We start from the raw sequence: 15,183 nt of genomic DNA on the forward strand, positions 1-15,183 counted from the left end.
TGCACTGATTCAAAGTAAAGGCTGGTCTTACAAACCTATCCCTTTAGCTGAGTTATCGGCACAGAACTTCCTGCTACAACGCCTCAGGTATGCCTTGCTCTGACGTACCTGCCTGGCATACATCCCTGCAGGATTCCCGTCAGTGGGAAAGTCTCGGTCACGTGAAAGGTGGAAACTTCTGAGGTCAAAGTATTCAATTAAACTCACAATCCTAATCTTAACAACCAACAACATAAAATCTATCTTAACTGATACATTCATGGTTTATATAAGATCAGCACATTCCTCTTTCTTATATGTAACGAAAGTGAAAGAACTTTACTAAAATTGTTGTGATTACATCAGTATCTGAAATGAGGAACCTGCTAAGCGCAGAGTTGAAAGCTGGGGCGGTGCTTTGTGTTAGGTCTGACAGACACAGGTCCTCCTATGCAGCAGACAGGCTCACAGAGAGAGAAACTTCTCTACAAGACTGAAACTGTTTAGAGCAAGGAGTCTCCCACTGACTGTACAAATACAGATGTATTTATTAGTTGTTAATTATCTCACGAGTCAGTGTGATTTTGACGAAATAGATTTGCAGTTTCATTTTGCTCTGCCCTGCCTACTAAGAAACCTGACACCCACTAACTTGCGTACTAAAAGTGATTAAATGTTTAGCTGGGGGGTGGAGGGGGAGGTGCTTTGCCGAGTGCTGGCACAAACAGAGAGCAAACAGAAAGAGCGAAAGAGAGGTGGGGATTGGAACTTGAAGGCTATCGCTGCTTATACCATTTTATTTCTAAAAGAAATTCTTTCAAGACCTCAACAACAAAATCGAGCAGGTGAGACTCAAAGTGGCGCCAGTGGTAGTGAGCTAAACTGGGAAATTCAGAAACAGTGTCACAGAGGTATATATGAGGGTTAAAACATTTATCATCAGCATGATAATTATTTACATTTTCTACAACACGTTTTATCAGGAAGTAGTCGCGTTATTGTACCTAGGGTATAATCAGTCTAGTCCTAAAATATATTCACAAAACTGATGTAATATTTGTTGCAATTCTTACCTACTTCTTTGCCAGCTACTCTTAAAAACAAAACATTTTATACACAATGGTAATTAAAAAAAAAACAATAAATAAAACATTTAAAAGTCACTCAACATTTTCAAATATTACTCTTAAACACCAGTCATAATATATTTATAGTATTTATTCTCTAAGACCAACTTCAAGTCTGCTATGGTTCTGGGACTCCGCAAATCATATGTGCACCATTAGCTTCTTAAGTGGTTTAGAGTAATGAACAAGGCTGGGAGTTTTTAAAAGCCTCAGGAATCTTTTGCAGGTGTTTAGAGTTAATTCGTTGATTCAGAAGGACCTGTAGACCACTTATTGTTCTCAAGGCCATGTTGATTCATGTTGTAATTCTTTTCTGCATTTCTCCTTGTAGATTGGAGAACAAACAAACAAACAAAGATGGAGCTGTTGTGGGTTGTGATGTTGTTAGTCTGCACAGTCTTTGGTGCCGCCGATTACAAAAGGATAACTGGGAAGACTGTGATTGGGATTGATCTGGGGACCACATACTCATGGTAAGTCACTTCAGGCTCTTTAAATAATGGAATGATGTCTCTGTGGAAAAATAATATGGGATTCAGACTGAATTCAAACTGTTTCCTTGCAGTGTTGGAGTGTTCAAGAATGGGCGTGTGGAGATTATTGCCAATGACCAGGGAAGCCGAATCACCCCCTCCTACGTGGCCTTCACCAGTGAAGGTGAGCGTCTGATTGGTGATGCTGCCAAGAATCAGCTGACCTCTAACCCTGAGAACACTATTTTTGATGCAAAGAGGCTGATTGGTCGCACATGGGGTGACTGGTCTGTGCAGGAGGACATCAAGTACCTGCCCTTCAAGGTGAGCTTTCAAGCTGAAAATAAAACTTGTTGGTTCTTTGGGTCATGTTTGAGCTAAATTCTTGTTAAATTAATATTGATGTATATTCCTGTGAAGGTTACTGAGAAGAAGAGGAAGCCCCATATCCAGGTTGACATTGGTGGTGGCCAGGTTAAGACCTTTGCTCCTGAGGAGGTTTGTGCTATGGTGCTGACTAAGATGAAGGAGACTGCTGAGGCTTACCTTGGCGAGAAGGTACAAAAATGTCAGAGATTCTAAATAAGTGAAGATGCAAATCTTAATTAACCCCTTTATGGGCTAATTAAGAGCGATAAGAGCGGGCACGCTCCATTTAGCTTAACTATTTTTAAATCCCGGTAGCACTGCAATTAGATAAGCCAGCGCATTTTCACATAAGATAAGAGAGAGATAAGATAAATCTTTATTAATCCCTCGGGTGGGTTCGTAATATGAAACTGGAGGAGTTGTACTTACTGTCAGGGCTCTGTGTGCGGGCAGGCAGAGAGGAGGATCCAAACGCAGGACTCAGACACAAACGTGAAACTCAAAATCCTCAGCTTAATTGCTGGTACAAAAACAAACACTAAAGTGAACACGGAATATGGAGAACAAAAACACACAGGCATGATCTGAGGGTACGACGCGACACTGACACAGAGAAACACAGGGCTTAAATACACAGATGGCAGTAATCAAGGGATAAGAAACAGGAGGGGAACACACCTGGGAGAAATCACAGCTGACGAGACAGGGGAAACGTAAATTGAGCACACTCACCTACGATACAGACCTTCACCATAAAACAGGAAACTCAGACACATGGAACCAGACAAGACATTGAACTAAACAGACAGATTCACAAACAGACGGGGTGACACCATAGACAGACAGAGATACAGACGCAGACTCAGAGGCAGACCGAATGTAACACGTAGAACTCAAACAATAATAATAATCATGATAATAAATTGGAAAATGATAATAATAAACTTAAAGCGCTGGGTCGCCGACCCAGGACCATGACAGTACCCCCCCTCAAGGGCTGGCTCCAGACAGCCCAACAGAAACACAAAAACAGCCCAAACCCCCCCCCCCCCCAAAAAAAAAACAGAAAACGACCCAACCAGGGCGGGCGGTGGAGGACCAGGACGGAGGGACATAGTCCAAAAAGGCCCAGACGGACAAGTTCAGGGGGCCGACAGCGCAGGAGGCCAAAACAGTGCAGTTCTGGAGGCCGACCATGCGGACGGCAACGGTGGCGGGAATGCAAGCCTGGAGGCCGGCTACGCGGAAGGCAGTGGCGGCAACAGAAGTCCTGAGGGCGGCCACGGTGGTGATGATGCCCAACAAGCGGCCTGGCAGATGACCGACGATGTGGAGGTGGTAGTAGGGGACCCGAAGGCTGCGTGGCCCCTGCAGCACCAGGCGAAGCGGAGGTTGGACCAGACGAGGCAGAGGCTGAAGCCGAAGCTGGGCCAGGCGACGCTGAAGCGAATGCGGAGACTGAACCAGGCGAAGCTGATGCAGAGGCGGGGCCAAACGAAGCCGGTGATGCGGGACCTGGACCAGATGAGGATGAAGACGCGGGAGCTGGACCAGACGAGGATGAAGACGCGGAGGCTGGACCAGACGAGGATGAAGACGCGGAGGCTGGACCAGACGAGGATGAAGACACGGAGGCTGGACCATACGAGGATGAAGCGGATGCGGAGGCTGGACCAGGCGAGGCTGAAGCAGACGCGGAGGCTGGACCAGGCGAAGCGAATGAAGCCCCCAGCTGGCGAAGCAGGAGGCTGGGCGGGCTCCTCGGGCCCTCAAGCGAGAACAGTCTCAGGAACAGTGGGCATAGGGACAAAACCAGCGGGGGCGGGGACCTCTGGCAGGGACAGAATGGAAGCAGCAGGCACACGGGCCTCTGGCAGGAACAGATCAGAACCCGCAGGCAACACGGGCCTCTGGCAGGAACAGATCAGAACCAGCAGGCACACGGGCCTCTGGCAGGGACAGATCAGAACCAGTAGGCACAAGGGCCTCTGGCAGGGACAGAACGGAACCAGCAGGCACACGGGCCTCTGGCAGGGACAGATCGGAACCAGCAGGCACACGGGCCTCTGGCAGGGACAGATCAGAACCAGTAGGCACACGGGCCTCTGGCAGGGACAGATCGGAACCAGTAGGCCCACGGGCCTCTGGCAGGGACAGAACGGAACCAGCAGGCACACGGGCCTCTGGCAGGGACAGATCAGAACCAGTAGGCACACGGGCCTCTGGCAGGGACAGAACGGAACCAGCAGGCACACGGGCCTCTGGCAGGAACAGATCAGAACCAGTAGGCCCACGGGCCTCTGGCAGTAACAGAACAGGACCAGCGTGCCCACGGGCCTCTGGCAGGGACGAAACAGGTTGCGCTGGCTTCTTTATGTCCAGGGGTCCAGAGTTAATTGAATGCTGATATTTAACCTCTAGGGAGGCCCTGGAGAGAGTAGAAGTCCCAAATTGAGCTAGGTCTTGAGGAGCAATGAAAGTCTGTGTGGGGCTATTCTCCCCCTGAAAGTGAGTGGGTGGAGATGGTGGCCGAGAAGCAGGCTGTGTTAATGGCTGAGCTGCTGGCAATACCAGAGAGCGCACTAAGGTCGACTGAGATGCAGGAGACGGAACTGACTGGAGAACAGGAGGAGACGGAACCGATGATAAAGCTAATGATTCCTCTACCAACTGAGCTACCGACTGGGCCATGGACTGTAACAGAGTTTGTAATATGTCTGGCTGTGGTAGCGACTGAGCTATAGATAGCGGGGGTGAAGACTGAGCTATGGGTGACTGAACTTGAGGTGAAAGTGGTGGTGGTGGTGGAGTTGGTGACTGGGCTACAGGTGGCTTCTGAGCAGGAAACACAGGACACTGAGCTACAGGTGGCTGCTGAGCAGAAAGTACTGGAAACTTAGCTGAAGGTGGCTGCTGAGCAGGTGACACTGGAAACTGTGCTACAGGTGGCTGCTGAGCAGAAAACTGAGCTGACACGGGCTTAAGAGTCTCTGGGGTGACACACACATTGTTTGCTCTCACAGAAGTGTTGAGTTGAGGACGAACAGCAGTCACTATATGCTTGACAGGTTCAGGAGCATGATAATCACCCGGAACCTTTTGAGGCATAGAGTCATAGATCTCCTTGGTTTCATCGACAGGTTTAGAAAGGTGAGGTATGGGACAGTCTAAATAGTGCAATGAACCGGGAGAATTGTCCTTCAAATAATCACTCCTTTCATTTACAGTTCTTATTTTTTTTTTATTTAACCTTTATTTAACCAGGAATGTCCCATTGAGATCAAAGACCTCTTTTTCAAGGGAGTCCTGGCCAAGAGGCAGCACATTTCAAGACAAAGACATATGAACAAACAAAGTTAAAATTACACAAAACAATTACACATTATTGAGGCAGCCTGTAGGCGTTTGAGTTTAGTTTTAAAAACATTTAAAGACAACAATTCAGTCAGTTTCCAGTCTTTCTGTAACATGTTCCATGAATAAGGCGCAGAGTGGACAAAGGCTTTCTTCCCCAGCTCTGTGCGGACAAAGGGAACAGACAACAGCAGCTGATCATTTGAGCGCAAGGAGTAAGAACCACTATTTGTCCTTGTGACCAAAGTACAAATATAAGGAGGCAGCAATCCAAGCATAGCTTTGTAAATAAAAGTGTACCAATGCCCCTGTCTTCTAATGGCCAGAGAAGGCCATTTTACTCTTAAGTACAAATCACAGTGATGGGTCAGGTATTTACAGTTGGTAATAAACCTCAAGGAAGCATGATACATCGTGTCCAACATTAAAAGGCATGAAGAAGAAGCGTTCATATACAGAATGTCACCATAATCTAACACAGATAAAAAGGTTGCAGTGACAAGACGTTTTTTTACTGCAAAAGAAAAACATTGTTTATTACGGAAGAAAAAACGAAGTTTAAGTTTCAGTTTCTTTACTAGTTTCTCTATATGTGGTTTAAAGGTGAAGGAGTCATCAATCCAGACACCAAGGTATTTATATTCATGAACTATCTCTATGACATTTCCTTCAAGGGTGGACACCACTGGAATAGGCTCCGGGACCTTCGTTGACTTGGAAAACAACATTAACTTAGTCTTGTCAGCATTGAGAACTAATTTTAGCTGAATAAGTGAATGCTGGAAAGCAACAAAGGCTTTCTGTAGAGTTTCAATGGCCTGAGCAAGAGATGATCCATAACAGTAAATAACTGTGTCGTCAGCATAAAAATGCAAATTTGTGTCTGAGACATTTTGACCCAAGTCATTGATATATAAAAGAAACAGAAGGGGACCCAAAACTGAGCCCTGTGGCACCCCCTTGTGGACAGTAACAAATTTAGAACAAAGACCTTCAAGTTTAATGCACTGGGTTCTATTATTTAGATAATTTGAGAACCACGCTAATGCATGTTCTGATAATCCAAGGCTGAGCAGTCTGTTTTTTAGGACTGCATGATCAACAGTGTCAAAAGCTTTTGAGAGGTCAATAAAGAGTGACGCACAGTACAATTTCTTATCAAGTGCCACTATAATATCATTTATCACTTTCATAGTGGCAGTATTAGCACTGTGTTTTTTCCTGAAGCCTGACTGAAATTTGGAGACAATATCATTAGAGTACAAAAACTCTTTCAGCTGGTCACAAACTAGAGATTCCAGGATTTTGGATAAAACACACAAATTTGATATTGGCCTATAATTAGTCAACACCGATGGATCTCCTCCTTTCAATAAAGGCAAAACGAAAGCTGATTTCCAAACCGATGGAATTTCTTTGGTTTTAATTGAAAAATTAAATAGAATTGAGAGTGGTTCTGCAATAAAATCAGCTGCCAACTTCAAAAAATAAGGTTCCATCAAGTCTGGACCAGGAGGTTTTCTGTGGTCCAAAGCCTTTAAAGCTTTATGCACTTCATAAACACTAAAAGGTACAAAGTTAAAACGGTCTCCAGAAAACATAGAGAGTTCTGGGCAAGTATTTGTTAAAAAAGTTTCTGCAGAAGCAAACAAGGAACCCACTGATAGAAAATGTTCATTAAAACAATTCAAAATTTCAGTTTTATCATTAATTGAGACTGAATCTTTTACAACAGATTTAGGAAAAGTTTGAGTCATTTTATTGGCGGAAAAAGACTTGATTACTTTCCAAAATTTCTGTGGATCATTGAGGTTCTCAGTGGTGACAGACAAAAAATATTCAGATTTGGCCTTTTTAATAAGAGAAGTACATTTATTTCTAAGCTGTTTGAAAACAGACCAATCAGTGGAAGTATCTGTTTGTCTTGCCTTGTCCCATGCTCTATTACGCTCGTGTATGCTATCTGCGAGTGTCTGCGAAAACCAAGGATTTTCTCGACCTTTAATTCTAACTTTCCGTAAGGGGGCATGTTTATTAACAATTCCCATAAAACTTTCCTTAAAATATGTCCAAGCTAGCTCTACATCTGGTAATAGTCCGATTTTTTCCCAATTAATTAATGACAGATCATGATGAAAAGCCTGTTCATTAAATTGTTTAAGATTCCTTTTGCACACTATGCGTGGCTTACATTTTGGAATTTTAGCATGTCTGCAAACAGCAACAACACAGTGATCACTTAGGTCATTACAGAAGACACCAAGCGAAGAGAATTTATGAGGTACATTTGTTAAAACCAAATCAATTAATGTAGACTTTTCAGGGCATTTAAGATTTGGCCTGGTAGGAAGATAGACTAGCTGGGTAAGATTAATTGAATCGCAGAAATCTTTAAATTCACCAGAAGTTGCATTTAGCCAGTCCCAGTTCAAGTCTCCAGCCATTAGTAGTTCAGTATAATTTAATTTAGCCAAAAGGTGCTTTAGTGAAGATAATGCTTCTTTTGAAGCAGATGGGGGCCTGTAACACCCAGCAATGGTTATCAAAAAAGTATTAGCAATATCTACATTCAAGGCCAAAAACTCCATTTGTTTGCATATCGATTGGGACAGAACAATCGAAGCATTAAATCTTGATTTGACATAAATAGCTACACCGCCACCTTTTTTTGGCCTATCAGTGCGATATACATTGTACCCATATATATTAATGTCTTCATTAGTAATAGATTTAGTTAACCAAGTTTCAGAGATTATAACAACATCTGCATCTGTAGATTTAACCCAAATTTTGACCATGTCCATCTTCGGTAGTAGGCTGCGCACATTAAGATGAATATATTTGACACCAGACATTATTTTAAAATCAGAAGGAGTCTGGGAATATTGCAGTTCAGGGCCAGGATTTGGTTGCACATTTCCTGACAAAAGTAGAAGCAAGACAATCAACAACCTCTGTTTCGCCTTTGATTTGGGTTCAATGCTTTGATACGTTGAACCTGAGCTGAAACCTCCATTAAATGGGCAAATAAAATAAGTATGCAAAGCCAGAATAGACTGAAGTTTAGGTAAGTCTCTGGGCAAAATATGCATAAAACTAATGTCATGATCCAACTGAGTTGGTAACTGCTCTGATTTTTGCAACATTATAGAGCATGTGTCTTTTTCAGAGTTCTCTTGTAGGTAAAAATAATTTTCAGAGGTTCCCCTGCTATGTGTCCATAAGCAATTGCTTATCCGAGGGTCCAAAAAGGCCAAGAGGCATATAAGAATAGTAAATACTGCCATCATCCACAATTTTAGTACTTAACAGAAGTGAACAGTACAGACCTCTGGGTGAAGCAAACCAGTTAGCTCCAGGAAAATGGTACAGGACCAGACCCAAGCCAGTTAACTCCAAAAGAATAGCGCTGGGCCAGGCCTAAGCCGGTTTACTCCTGGAGGACAGTGCAGGGGCAGATCTTAGCCAATTTGCTCTTGTGGGAAGATGCTGGATCAGGCCTAAGCCAATTAGCTCCTGAAGGATGGTGCAGGGCCAGGCCTAAGCCAGTTAGCTCGTGGGAGATGGTACAAGGCCGGACCTAGGCCAGTTAACTCCACAAGGATAATGCGAGGCTGGTCCTTAGCCTGTTAGCTCCACAAGGATGGCACAGGGCCAGGCCTAAGCCTAAGCCAATTGACTCCTGGAGAACGGTGCAGGGCCAGACCCTAGCCAGTTAGCTCCTGGAAGACGGAATAGAGCCGGGTCTAGGCCAAATAACTCCAGGAGGACGATACAGGGCCAGGCTAGGCCTGTTAGCTCCAGGAAGATGCATCCATCAACTTCCAAAGCATCTACCAACCACACATTTTTCCAAACAATCTATGCAATATTAACTGTCTGGTTAAAAAAAAATAAAATAAAATAAAAAAAATATATATATACGTTAAAAAAAATTAGTTAAGAAATACGTTAAGAGATAGATTAAAAAATACAAAATACAAAAAAAATCTTTTAAAATCTTTTAAAAACAACTAATTACAGACGGACACGTAACAAACAAAGAGCATGCTGCCCCCCTATTTCAGCAGGGGGCGAAAGAGTGGCCCCACCACTCACCCTAGCCAGCTGTTCAGAAAAAGTCCTAGGCTCCCACTGGAGCTGTGAATGCTGGCGGCGGGTCCGCCGCTTTCCCGTCAAAGAGGGATCGGGACTGGCTGAGGGTGACGTGGCAAAACTCTGCAGCGGCTGCTCCTCCTGCGGTATGGAATCGCTGGGTGAGTCGGGTGGCACAATAATGATTCCTAACATCTTGTAGACCGCCTGTGCAGGCGTAAGCTGGTTGCTTGCAGGCTCGTAGTAATCCTCCCGGGACCGGCTGGAGCGTTTTCTGCGAGACCGGGGCGTCCGCGGGGAGGAAGCAGACGAGTGGGCCGAAGGGTAGGCTGCCAGCGAGGAACGGCAGCACGGAGGCCCTCCAAGCGCTAACCGGGTCCCGTCAAAACAGGAGCTGCGCTTCCACAGTGAGTCCGCTGGATCCATTACTGGTCGCGTCGTTCTGTCAAGGCTCTGTGTGCGGGCAGGCAGAGAGGAGGATCCAAACGCAGGACTCAGACACAAACGTGAAACTCAAAATCCTCAGCTTAATTGCTGGTACAAAAACAAACACTAAAGTGAACTGAGCACACTCACCTACGATACAGACCTTCACCATAAAACAGGAAACTCAGACACATGGAACCAGACAAGACATTGAACTAAACAGACAGCTTCACAAACAGACGGGGTGACACCATAGACAGACAGAGATACAGACGCAGACTCAGAGGCAGACCGAATGTAACACGTAGAACTCAAACAATAATAATAATCATGATAATAAATTGGAAAATGATAATAATAAACTTAAAGCGCTGGGTCACCGACCCAGGACCATGACACTTACATCTTATGCATTCAACTTGTCCTCGGTCTCCTTCCAAATATGGCTTTGCAAAGATTGCAACCACTTGCAGCAATAAAACCTTATATTTCAGAAACACGTTTTGCTGATCAGATCAGCTGTTCATAGCACTTCCCATTTTGGAATAGACGTCAGTGCCAATTATCGCATGTCCTCCATCCCCTGCCCAAAATCAGAAGTGATGTCATATTTTGTGGGTAATGTAGTTTTTCCCTTTAAGACTGTTATAGGCCTATACTGGTGATTTTAAAAGTTATGTTTGACTTTATGCTTTTTTGTTTAGTTTCTGGGATGCTTAGACCTCAAATCGCACTGTTGGAAATCGTTTTTTTTGATGAACATGCTGTTTGTTTTGCAAATTTGAAATGTAATATTTAATTCATATTTTCCCCACAGTATTTAAAAGTTGGTGTATCTCAAAAATAAAACTATGAAGACCCTCAAAATAAATTTCCTGTGGTTGGAAACTACTTTGTGCAACTTTATTGTATAATAAATAATTTATAATAATTTATATTTCTTTGTAGTTCATTGCAATTTTTTGCAATTCTTTATAGTTACTAAGGACTTAATGCATTTGTGTCTATTCTGCCCTCCCTGTACGTTGATGCCCAGTTTGGCAGATAGATAAACAGTTCTTCAAAAGGAGAGGCAAAGGCTTCCAGTTCTCATTGCAGGGTTTATTTGTCTCCCTAATGAAGGCACTGTAAAACTACAAACATAAGAAAAGCATATTAAAACATACATCTGGAACATAATATATTTCTCACATTACAAAGTACAGACTGAAGACTTAGCAACTTGAACTATAGCTGGCATAACCAAGAAAAATAAATGAAAACATGTTAACGCCAAATCCCGCTAGCTTGATGCTAACACATAATGGAATTTCCTATTGACATGCTAACACAATTAGCATCGGCAGTGCAGCTAACATGTCGGCTTCAAATATGAGAGTCAACAACCCATTTTACATCACATGCTTAACATGAACACAGAATATAATCGTACTTACAAGCATATATTTCTCATGCTCCAGTACAGCCAACTTCATAGCTAATATTTTGTGTGCTGGTATCAACTTGGCCAGACTCCATGAACTTTTTCTATATTTACTAGCGAAACTTGAGTACACAAACCCGCTTCCTCCCCCTAGTGGGGTGGTGGAGCTACTGCACCCCAGCAGTGGCAGCACAGTGTCATTAAATTTGCTATATAATGATTGTATTGATGTATAGCAACTTGAAATTCTCCCAAAAATGGCATTACAGCATATAAAAATATGAAGATAAGCTGTGGCGGACTTGGTTCTGTGGTAGGTCTTAAAGGGTTAAAGAGTTAAATGGTCTATCATGAAATCTGACTTTATCGTTTTTCCTTAGGTCACACATGCTGTGGTCACTGTCCCAACCTACTTCAATGATGCCCAGCGCCTGGCCACTAAGGATGCTGGTACCATTGCTGGTCTGAATGTTGTGCGAATCATCAATGAGGCGTAAGCATCCAGTCAAAAATGAATTTGATCATCTGCAATTTGAAACTGCAAAACAATGCCCCTGCCCTCCTATTGAAAAATAAATTCTTACTGTATTCTTTAGAACTGCTGCTGGTATTGCTTATGGCCTGGACAAGAAGGATGGAGTGAAGAACATTCTTGTCTTCGATCTGGGTGGTGGCAGCTTTGATGTTTCTATTCTGACCATTGACAATGGTGCATTCCAAGTGATAGCCACCAATGGTGACACTCATCTGGGAGGTGAGGACTTTGACCAGCGTATCATGGAGCACTTCATCGAGCTGTACAAGAAGAAGACTGGCAAAGATGTGCGCAAAGACAACCGTGCTGTGCAGAAGCTGCGTCGTGAGGTCGAGAAGGCCAAGAGGGCGCTATCTGCCCGGCACCAAACCCACATTGAGATCGAGTACTTCTTTAAAGGACAAGACTTCTCTGAGACCCTGACTCGTGCCAAGTTTGAGGAGCTGAACATGGTAAGATATTAATTTGGTTAATTAATTCAAACCCTTTTGGAAAAGCGGTTGAACGAGCTTTTTAACTTGTGTGTTCTTTAAAACCCAGGACCTGTTCCGGTCCACCCTGAAGCCTGTACAGAAAGTGCTGGAAGATGCTGAATTGAAGAAGTCTGACATTCATGAGATTGTCCTGGTTGGAGGCTCCACTCGTATCCCCAAAATCCAGCAGCTGGTGAAGGAGTTTTTCAATGGCAAAGAGCCATGTAGAGGCATTAACCCTGATGAGGCTGTGGCATACGGAACTGCTGTGCAGGCTGGTGTGCTTTCTGGAGAGGAGGACACTGGTGAATAATGACTCTTACAAATATTTTATTAAATAGGGTTGAGCTTTCAAATGTGATCAAATGTTTAGTAAACCTTTTCCCTCACTTGCAGGTAATGTGCTTCTTATGGATGTGTGCCCCATGACCCTTGGTGTTGAGACTGTTGGAGGAGTAATGACCAAGCTGATCCCCAGGAACACAGTGGTGCTCATCAAAGAAGCCCAGATGTTTACTACACCCTCTGATTACCAGACAACTGTCGCCATCAAAGTCTATGAAGGTAAGAGCTTGGATGTTGTTTTTTTAAAGTTGCCAAATAGTGTTTTTATAAAAAAGGATTCAATGACAAGAAATGTGTGACACTGGAATTTAACGTTCCACAAGTCTAATTGTGACTGTTTTTCTTTTTCTTAGGTGAGCATCCTTTGACCAAAGACAACCATTTCCTGGCTACCTTTGACCTGACTGGCATCCCTCCTGCTCCTCGTGGTATACCGCAGATTGAAGTCACCTTTGAGATTAATATCAATGGCATTTTATGTGTCACTGCTGAGGACAAGGCCACAGGAAACAAGAACGAGATCATAACTGACCAGAACTGGCTGACACCTGAGGACATCAAACACATGGTGAACGACGCCGAGCACTTTGCTGAAGAAGACAAGAAGCTGAAGGAGAGGATCAATGCTCACAATGAGCTGGAAGGCTACGCATATTCCCTGAAGAACCAGATTGAATCCATTGAGAAGGCAGTGGAGGAGAAGATTGAATGGTTGGAGTCCCACCAAGATGCTGACCTGGATGACTTCCAGACCAAGAAGAAGGAGCTTGAGGAAGTGGTTCAGTCCATTATCAGTCAGCTCTGTGGTAGTGCAGGTGGTCCACCAGCAGACGGCAGTAAGCAAAACGAGAAGGATGAGTTGTAGGCAGGTTTGAAGTCTTAACACTCCTTGGCCCTCTGGCATGTTGGCATACATATTGGACTGATGGGACTGAAATTGGGACAGAAGTGGTTGGGAAGGGGCTAACAATAACAAGTGACCATACTGAATGTAGCTGATGATAAAATGTTTGTGTGGGTTGCCATGACAACACCAGAAGCGTGTCTGAGATTGTTGTATTGTTTTCTATTTGTTTTCCTGTATTTGGGACTCATGTTTGTGTACACTTACAGTAGAAAGAGATAATCTATGAGTCCAGTGATACATTTTTATAAAAAATGTTTCTGTTAAAAATTATTCTGAAGTAGTTCCTTCCTGTGAGTCGCGGGAACTGGAAGTTGTGAGACAAGAGAGACAAGACAACGATAACACGGAACATGGAATCTACAACTTCTCTACTGCTGGTTTTACAAGGCGTACACAGTAAAAACATGCTGGCTAATTTGTTAAGCACTTGTGCACTTTGTGAAAAGTAATAACTGGTTGAGATGGATGTCGTATGTGCTCTTAATATTATTTTACTTGTTTCTAGTTTTCACGGTGCTTCATGATTGTGAGAGTAAGTGAGAGGAATAAAAAAGAATTGTGGACATCAGTACGAAGCGTGGATTCTTTTGACCAGAGTTGATACACTGAATTTCCTCTAAGACTTTAAAACAAGTTTCAGTGTGTGGCTGTAACTCAGGTGATAGACCAGGTTGGTAGGTATCTTGCCCAAGATACTCATAGTCATTGGTAGGTATCTTGCCCAAGATACCCATGTTGCTAATGATTCATCTATGTGTGAACGATAGATAATGATAAGATCAAGGGCGTAGATTTGGCATGGACAGAAAGGACATGTCCCCACCAATATCCAGCGATTATTGAATTGTCCCCACCTATAATTTGACCTCTTCGAGTAAAGAAAAACAAACCCGATAGAAAGAAAAAAAAAAAGATCTGTCAACGACTCATTCACCCAGCGGTGCAAAAAGAGTTAAATTACGTTCTCTACTGGAGTCCTACCTCATGTGACAAATATGGCCAATGTGATTGGCTGTGCCTTTCATGGCCATACATGCCAACACTCCCGATTATTCTGGGAGAATCCTGAATTTCAATGCCCCTCCTGAAAATCTCCCAGAGCCGTCGTTCTCCCCAATTTCTCCTGATTTTCCACCCGGACAACAAAATTGAAAAACCATATCCCAGGTTGGCAAGTATGTGCTAGGCTTTGGCCCACATCAGTCTAAAATTGTATGTAACCATGAATAACGTGATGCTATGTCCACCAGGAGAGACTGGACAGTATAGATGTAAAACAAATATGCCAGCACTTTATCTCAGTTAATGAGAGGAGAAGGCATGTGTTTGGCTCCTTCACATAGTGGACATTGAGTTGTTGTGTGGGGCACCAGTAGTCCATGTCTGTTGCTGTAACAGTAGTTCATGTTTAGAATAAAAAATCCCAGCTCACTGATTTGATAGGGGCAATAGTGTGCCTATTGCGATCGTGGCTTAAGAGTTGGGCGTTTGTCTTTAATCAGAAGGTTGCCGGTTCGAGCCCCGGCTTGGACAGTCTCGGTCGTTGTGTCCGTGGGCAAGATACGTTACACGTTGCCTACTGGTGGTGGTCAGAGGGCCAGAGGGATGACTGGATGTGTAAAGCACTTTGGGGTCCTTAGGGACTAGTAAAGCGCTATACAAATACAGGCCATTTAA

The 15,183-nt window shown here is 43.7% G+C and overlaps 1 protein-coding gene across 1 annotated transcript; it reads left to right on the forward strand.

Moving 5' to 3' along the window:
* The first annotated feature begins 1,299 nt into the window (after positions 1-1,299).
* LOC101482715 (endoplasmic reticulum chaperone BiP-like) lies at positions 1,300-14,031 on the forward strand. Its single transcript, XM_024800170.2, has 8 exons — positions 1,300-1,579; positions 1,672-1,903; positions 2,000-2,137; positions 11,627-11,739; positions 11,843-12,233; positions 12,322-12,559; positions 12,651-12,818; positions 12,953-14,031. The coding sequence occupies exons 1-8, from the start codon at positions 1,464-1,466 to the stop codon at positions 13,462-13,464; spliced, it is 1,908 nt and encodes a 635-aa protein (XP_024655938.2). The 5' UTR covers positions 1,300-1,463; the 3' UTR covers positions 13,465-14,031.
* The last annotated feature ends 1,152 nt before the right edge of the window (positions 14,032-15,183 follow it).

The sequence above is a fragment of the Maylandia zebra genome, unplaced genomic scaffold, assembly GCF_041146795.1.
Source record: "Maylandia zebra isolate NMK-2024a unplaced genomic scaffold, Mzebra_GT3a scaffold01, whole genome shotgun sequence".
NCBI lineage: Eukaryota > Metazoa > Chordata > Actinopteri > Cichliformes > Cichlidae > Maylandia > Maylandia zebra.

Bases quoted from the DNA above. Each gene is read 5' to 3' on its own strand.
- LOC101482715 (XM_024800170.2), top strand. From the start codon at position 1,464: ATGGAGCTGTTGTGGGTTGTGATGTTGTTAGTCTGCACAGTCTTTGGT. The intron at 2,138-11,626 runs GTACAAAAATGT...GTTTTTCCTTAG, and splicing joins AGGCTTACCTTGGCGAGAAG to GTCACACATGCTGTGGTCAC. The intron at 11,740-11,842 runs GTAAGCATCCAG...TGTATTCTTTAG, and splicing joins GTGCGAATCATCAATGAGGC to AACTGCTGCTGGTATTGCTT.